The sequence below is a fragment of the Nicotiana tabacum genome, chromosome 17 (assembly GCF_000715075.1).
Source record: "Nicotiana tabacum cultivar K326 chromosome 17, ASM71507v2, whole genome shotgun sequence".
Classification (NCBI taxonomy): domain Eukaryota; kingdom Viridiplantae; phylum Streptophyta; class Magnoliopsida; order Solanales; family Solanaceae; genus Nicotiana; species Nicotiana tabacum.
In genome coordinates, this window is record NC_134096.1 from 150896847 (window position 1) to 150904906 (window position 8060).

An 8060-nucleotide genomic window follows, 5' to 3' on the forward strand; every position below is an offset into this window, starting at 1 on the left:
ATATTTTCTTTGGTTGAGTAAGATCCCAGATTGTGATCTTAAAACCTCAATCCATAAGAAATATCTTAACTATCCCAAATCCTTCACTTTGAACCTGTTATGAAGTGTGGCTTTAGCTTCCTCAATTAATTCCTTATTGCTACCCGTGATGAGGATGCCATCTACATACACTACGACAATGACTATATCATTTCTAGCCCTTTTTGTGAACAAAGAGTGATCATAGGAACTTTGACTATAGCCTATATCTATTAAGGGATCAGTAAGTTTGATGTTCCATTGTCGTGAAGCTTGCTTCAAACCACATAGTGATTTGAGAAGTTTACATACCTTGTACTACTAATATCTATGAAAATCCTGTGGTAGATCCATGTACACTTCTTCAAATAGATCTCCTTGTAGAAAGGCATTATTGACATCCATTTGTGATAATTCCCAATTTTTTGAGGCTGCAAGTGCTAACACTATCCTCACAGTTATCATTTTGGTAACTAGGAGAATGTTTTATGATAGTCCAAGCCCTCTTGTTGTGTGTATCCCTTTGCCACCAACATGGCCTTGTATTTATCTACCTCTCCATTGGCTTTGTACTTAATCTTATACACCCACTTAGAACCCACTGTTTGTCTGCCCAACTGGGAGATCAACAACCTCCCAAGTATGGTTGTCTTCCAATGCGTTGATTTCCTGCTTCATGGCTTCTATCCACTTCTCATCTTGAGCTACTTCTTTGAAGCTTCTTGGTTTGGTGGAGGTTGTAACAAGTCCAACATATGTCTGGTAAGTTGTATAAAGGTGGTTATAGGACACATAGTTGGTGATAGGATATTTGCAAAATACGGAAGATGTTTTTCCAGTGACATAATGTTTTAGCCATGTTAGAGGTTTTGTCTCCCTACTAGGTTTGGTTCAATCCATCTTTTGACCATCAGGATGTTCCCCTGCAGTTTGGGCATCTGTGAAGGTTCCATGTTAAGTATGATCATATGAGTATTCAGGCTCTGAGTTGACATCACTTGTGTTGGAATTCTGTTCATTAGGCATTTCAGGCTCTGACTCTGAGATGATATCGTCTTCCTCTAAATGTGTTGCTTTTGAGGGAATCTCAATAGTTGTCTCTTGCTCAGCAACTGGGTTAACAGTTGTCTCCTGCTAAGTAACTGGCTATGTCGAAACTCCTTTTCTGGATTGGCTAATTGCATATCTTTATGTGCTATAGGATCTACCAGGAACATGCCATCTTCTCCAATAACTTCATGTCTCTTTTCTATCAAAGAAAAAATATCCTCACTAAAAGACACATCTCTGCTTACAAAAAAGATCTGTGACTCCAAATTATACAGCCTATACCCCTTTTGTGTTTGTGAGTATCCTATGAACACTGTCTTCTTTGTTCGTGTATCAAACTTATCTTCCCTTGGTAAGACACTAGCATAATACAAACAACCAAATATTCTTAGGTGCTCTATTTTAGGTGCCTTCCCATGAAGCATTTCATAGGGTGATTTTCCATTTAGTACTACAGTAGTAAGTTTGTTAATCAAATGGACTGCAGTTCTAATGCATTCACCTAGAATCTAATTGGGACAACACTTTGAAGTTTTAGAGCCCTTGCAACTTCCAGAATATGCATGTATTTTCTCTCTACAATCCTATTTTGTTGTGGCGTATATGGACAATTACTTTGATGAGTTACTCCAAGAGCAGAAAGTAAATCATTGCATTTAGAATTAAAAAACTCTGTGCCATTGTTTTTTTATCTCAACACCTTAACTGTCATAGCAAACTGATTTTTTATCATTGAGAAGAAATTTGCCAATACAACCAATACCTCACACTTAGACTGTATTAGGCAAACTTGAGTGTATCTACTAAAGTAATCAACAATTGCGACAAAGTAATGCTTCGTATCATGTGTATGCCTCTTATAGGGATCCCAAATATCTAAATGTATAAGCTGAAAAATACAACCTGATTTACTGCTACTAACAGGGAAGATTGATCTATGTTGTGTTGCCATTGGACATACTTGACACTTCTGTTGGACACACTCATTTGCTAAATTTCTCAAAACAGATATGTGTTGCATTACCTTTACGGAATGATGTCCTAGTCTTGAGTGCCACAATTTTGTGTCATGTCTCCCTTTTATTACTGCTGCTCCTACTATTGGTTTTATATCTTCTTGGAGAATGTAGAGACCATCATATTCTCCATCAATCCGTATCACCTTACCACTGTAAAGACCCTGAAGAAGACAAAAACCAGGAAAGAATTTAACAGTACAAACAAGGTCCCTGGTTAGCTTGGCTACTAAAAGTAGATTAAACTTGAAATCTGGTACATGTAGGACATTTCTGATCCTTTGACCTCCTAAAATTGTTACATCTCTTATATCAGTTATCTGTGTCTTGTTCCCATTTGGTACCTGTATTTTTCTACCTTCTTAATTCCTTAGTTTCCTAATGTTAACTAGTTCTGCTTTACAGGAAGTAATATGATGAGATGCTCCTGAATTTATAATCCATTCAATACCATATATTTTGGATAGCAGGGAGACAATACCTGCTATATTGGTTCTGCAGTCATCAGATGATGCTGATTTGTTTAACAAATTCACCAGCTGCTTATACTCCTCTTATGTAAAGAAATGTCCTTGTGATTGACCTTCAGCAGAGTTAGTTCCCTCAAATGTTGTGTTGTTCACATAGGTTTTGAAACCAGTACCCTGCATTGGCTTCTTTTTGCTTTTAAAATCAGGTGGATACCCCACAATTTTGTAACAGTTTTCCTTTTGATGTCCCTTATACCAACTGGGTTCGCAAATCACATCAGGCTTCTTTCCTTTCATCATTTGTCCTCTTCCAGCTAGCATGGTTAATGGTTCCTTGTTCAAGTCTATTACACCAAGAGCTCGTTGAGTCTCTTCCTATATTATTAAGGCATATGCTTGGTTTACTGTTAGTACAGGAGTTTTCAACAGAATCTGACTACGAACATGAGCATAAGTCTCATTTAATCCAACTAGAAATTGCACTAGTCGTTGTTGATAGAATATTTCAAAGAATGGTTCTGATTCTTTGCAATTATACCCACGACCTGGTATCAAGGTGTCATGTTCATCCCAAAGGTCCTTCATTCTTGTGAAATATGTAGTAAAATAATCCGTACCTTAAGTTAGGGTTCCAATTTGAGTCCAAAGATTATAGAATCTAGTCAAATTCTATTTTCCAAACCTTTACTTGAACTCAACCCACATCTTTGAAGCATTTGATGCATACACTATGCTCGACAGTAATTCCTGCAAAACACTCCTTCTAATCCACGAAAGTACCACATCATTACATTGCTCCGACTGATCTTCTAATTCATCTTTATACAAGCTCTTCACACACGTTCCTTCTATGAAACCTAACTTGTTCTTCCCAATAAAGCCAAACGCATCGACCTACTCTACAATCCGTAATTCTCTGGACCTGTGAGTTTGATATCTATCAAAATTGCTCCAGGTATATCATAAGGTAGAGAAGATGACGATGGTCAATTTGAGGTGTCGAGGTATCTCCTATGGCGGATTTTTCTAGAACTTGTAACTGTGAATCAGCTGAGTGAAGAAGAAGCAGTATCAATTTAGTATCAATTTCCCTAATCGTTGCTATGATACCATGTTAGAATAAGAAACCTCCATTGGAGGTCATCACACATTCTAGAAGATAGTAGAGAGAAGAGATAAGAGAGAAGGAAGAAGAGATGATGCGAAATGAAGATCTAATTCATTTCATTCAGTGATGAAACAATACATATATACACTCATCACTCAACTCACACGTGCACGTAACTAATTAACCAACTGGACATGTGACTCCTAACAGGGAGAACCCTAATTGATGAGGGAAAGCCCCTAAAATCTAAATTAACATCATTTTATTCCCATAAGAAATAATACACGTTGATCTACACTTCTTAATTATTAGTAATGTATTTTTGTATCATTGATTTCTAATTTAGCTGAAGATTTAATTTGTCTGAGGGGTTTGTTGGAGTGATTATGATATGATTAATTACTTTTACGCTTACGTACTATGTACTAAACTTTAATGACTTTATTTGAATTTTTTATTCGTTAACACAGAGATTCTCGTGAAAAAGTCTTTTATCATATCATGCCATCTATGTCTAAAAAAGGTTAAATGACGAGAAAAATATGGTGAAATATAATCCGTTTGTTAGATACTCCTCCCATCCCATTTTAACGGTCTCTTTAGCTCAAAAAGATTGTTCCAAAATAAGTTTCGCTTTAGGAATTCAAGACTAAATTTACAAATAGTTTCCAGCTATACCTTTAATACTAAAGAAATAGTATTTCTTTTTAATACTAGCTCAATGCTCAAAAGTATTTACTAGGGAAAACTAAGTAAATTATGCCTTGTATTTATTATTTTTCTTAATATGCGTAAAAAGAGCTAAAACGACAATTAGAGGGAGTACACTGGTAATTGAAGTGTTCATTAAATCTTAATGGATTGACATGATTTTGTGTTATATTTATTTTATCTATCTTATTAAGTATTCACAAAATTTTGCCGGATTAACATGAATTTAATTATTTACAAAATCCCTTGAGATTGGCATGACTTCAATTATTTATACAATCTCACAAGATTGGTATGCCTTTGTGTTATATACGTTCTACCTATCCTGTTCAATTATTCACAAATTCTACCATATTGGTATGACTTTGTACTTATTTAATTGTTCACCAAACCCTATCAAATTGGCAATGATTTTGTGTTATATGCATTCGACCTATTTGTTAAATTATTTACAAACTCTACCCGATTGACATAATTTTGTGAATGTTTAATTGTTCATCAAACTCTACCATATTGACATGACTTTTGTGTTAACTGCATTCGACCTATTTGTTAAATTGTTCACAAGTTATATCTGATTGGCATGACTTTGTATTATACCAAACGCTATCATATTAGTATGACTTTATGTTTTCTGCATTCGACCTATTTGTTAAATTGGCATGACTTTTATGTTATCATATTGGCATGACTTTGTGATTATTCAATTGTTCATCAAACTCTACCATATTGACATGACTTTGCTCTATCAACATTTGACTTATTTGTTAAATTGTTCACAAGTTCTACCTGATTATCATGATTGCTCAAGGAAGTTGTGAACTTTAAGGAACGTAAATGGAAACATGATTCACAAAAAAATGATACAATAGTATTCTTAAATATTCGAACGAGCTGCAGAATGCAATCAAGCCTAATCCTACGAATAAACATACATTTTATAACAAAATTAGATCCTAAAAATAGAATCAAACATTCGAAAACAAGAAACTGGGTATATTAAACATTCGCTTCCAGATTGCTACTCGTTGTATTTGTGTGTTTATAATTTGTGAAGTGACTATAACTGATCAGTCAAGCCAAAACTAAGTATACGCTTATGGTTCCCGACGGAGAGATCGATTTCAGTCATTTATTCTGGGGGAATTTTCTTATCAAGTAACCTTTCTCTTGCTTCCTTGGCCTGCAAGTGTTAAGAAATTTTTAATATATAGATTTTTCCTAAAAGACAAGTCAAACTGCAAGTATCCATCAACTAAAGAAAGTTTGTATAGCTACCTGTTTTTCCCAATCAGAGAGACAAGTGACAATAGAAAGCAGAATTGTTTGCACAATTGACCCCATGATTATTCCACTCCACATGCCCTTTGCTCTCCAATTCAAAACGAATCCCATAAGTAAAGAGGCAGGAATTCCAACCAAGTAATATGCTCCTGAATTTACATACACCCCAATATGTTGCCAACCACTTCCTCTAGCAACTCCTGATGTAGGGAGAGGAACGCGTATTAATAACTCTTGATTTCTTAAAAGCAACCCTTATTTTGGACGGGAGGGAGTAACTAGTTAGGCAAACATTTATCTTCATACAGATGAAAAATTGAACGTTTGACATCGTTCATCTTTGGCGTTTAAAATGAGAGCTGTTTATTACCCTATCGATGAAAAGAGTGGTGAAGAACAATGACCTGATACTATGCTATTTAGGATGATGGAGAGGCAGAGAAGAGGAGTAAGTTCTTCGATAAGATTGACCACTTCTTCTTCATGTGTGAAGCCAATCCCCATACATTACGCAACCAAAAAATAATCGCACTTGCCAGAAGGAACTCTACAGTTGCTAGAGCGAAGACTACATAAGTAGAAATTCTAACTGCTTTTGGATTCCCAGCTCCCAACTCGTTTGAAATCCGAGTGCTACAAAATGGTAATTACGAGGTAATTATTATATATAAGAATGTCATTCGTACAATACTAATACAAAATCCGTTGTTAGGAAGTAAACCTTGCAGCAGCACCAAAAGAATAGGATAGCTGGAAGTGTATTTGAGAGGTTGTAAGGCTGCATAATTAAACAATCTTATTCAAGGGTTCTGAATTTTTCTACAAATAATCAAAATGGGAAGTTTAAAGATTGTAGAGTTGCACAGCAAATAGATAGAACAGAAGTCCCTAGTTGTGGATTTGGTAGCAATCCACACGTCAACGTAATTAGCTCAACTGCCCACCATCTCAAACTACAAAGAAGATATGAAAGTAGTAATATAATTTAGGCCTTACATAAAGTTTCAAACAACAGAAAGACAAGATTTCTACGGAGTAAGAAAGTTAATAATTAAATTACCAAACCATTCCTGCAGATGGGATGGCAAATTGGAAGAACTGCGGCATAATAATAAAAACATCCTTTGAGAAAAAGGGACGCGTCTTTTGACAGGTTAATGAAGACTTCAGATAAAGCACAAGCAAGATCACGTTCAACGAATATGACAAACCAATTGCCATAGCTACACCACTGGTCCCTAACTTAAATTTGAATATCAAAGCCCAACTGAGAGGTAAATTAAGGCATAGCGACACTACTGAGCTCCATAGCATCGGAAGGATTAAACTTTGGGTCTGGAAATAGCAATTAAGCGACTGCAGAATTGCATAGGGAAAAAGAGATGAAATGAGCCAAATCGAGTATTTCCCAGCCTCAACAGAGATCGAAGGATCTTGTCCAATCCATATAAGCAATTTGTCAGTGAAGATCCATAGAAGAGAGACTGGTAAACAAAAGAATAAAAGAAATATGACTGCGGCATAAGTAATAGTGCCAACTTTTTGAAATTGCCTTGCTCCATAGGCCTGCCCACATAAAGTTTCTAATCCACTTGCCATTCCGTACTGTATTCAAAATCAAACAATTTTAGTTTAGGCATTGGTAAATTAAAAGAAAAAGACATTCACATTTGGGTAAGTAAACATTACAATTTCAAACAAAAAAGAGCTTACAAGAAGAGAGAAGCCAGTGACATTGCAAAAAGGTGAGGCAATGGAGGCACTGGAAAGGGAGAGTTCACTTAATTGACCCAACATAACCATAGGTGCATAGCGCAACAGGAATTGCAAAAGCATCACTACTATCATTGGAAACGCTATGCGACTAACCTCTTTCACTTCTTTTATAAAGATCGCCCTTTTGCTTAAGTCTTTGTTCAATGGCAATTGGCAGCAAAGCCTCTTCCATTTTCTTGAACTTCGATCTTCTCGTAGATTGTTCAGGCCTCATCGACCAATCCTTAATGGTTGATAGACATGATGGTTATCACGAAAATTATTATAAGCTTGCGGAAAAGACACATAATTAATGAAAGGGAGGACTGAATAGGCTAAAAATCTGCCTTTGGAATATTTAGCATAAAATGGCATTAAAGAACGTCATCGGCCGTGCTCACCCAACACAGCGAGATTAATGGCCGAGGTGTCGATAAGAGCCGTGGTCGCTACATCGATAGAGATCGTGGTCAAGATGTCAACAAGGGTCGAGGCCGAGATCGATTACTAGTGATAAAACTTGTAATGGCTAATTTGTCGGAACAGGGTATTAAAAGGGGAATATTCTAGTGAATATTACTAATGTTTGTACTATTATGGCTTCCTAAGAAAAAAACCTCATATATATAGAAAGAAGAGACAATGTAA

The 8060-nt window shown here is 35.9% G+C and overlaps 2 protein-coding genes and 1 long non-coding RNA gene across 3 annotated transcripts; all 3 read right to left on the reverse strand.

The window, feature by feature from the left end:
* Positions 1 to 1079: 1079 nt before the first annotated feature.
* LOC142172171 (uncharacterized) lies at positions 1080 to 3139 on the reverse strand. The gene is made up of 5 exons (XM_075235955.1): positions 2999 to 3139; positions 2668 to 2929; positions 2291 to 2373; positions 2093 to 2248; positions 1080 to 1577 (listed from the first exon to the last, which is right to left on the reverse strand). The coding sequence occupies exons 1-5, from the start codon at positions 3137 to 3139 to the stop codon at positions 1080 to 1082; spliced, it is 1140 nt and encodes a 379-aa protein (XP_075092056.1).
* Positions 3140 to 5233: 2094 nt separating this feature from the next.
* On the reverse strand, positions 5234 to 6451 carry LOC107827309 (uncharacterized). The gene is made up of 4 exons (XR_012701015.1): positions 6379 to 6451; positions 6062 to 6290; positions 5652 to 5857; positions 5234 to 5556 (listed from the first exon to the last, which is right to left on the reverse strand). It is a non-coding gene; the product is annotated as an uncharacterized LOC107827309 (long non-coding RNA).
* A 262-nt stretch (positions 6452 to 6713) lies between these two features.
* LOC107827307 (protein DETOXIFICATION 14-like) lies at positions 6714 to 7256 on the reverse strand. The gene has a single exon (XM_016654403.2). The coding sequence runs from the start codon at positions 7254 to 7256 to the stop codon at positions 6714 to 6716; it is 543 nt and encodes a 180-aa protein (XP_016509889.2).
* Positions 7257 to 8060: the final 804 nt, after the last annotated feature.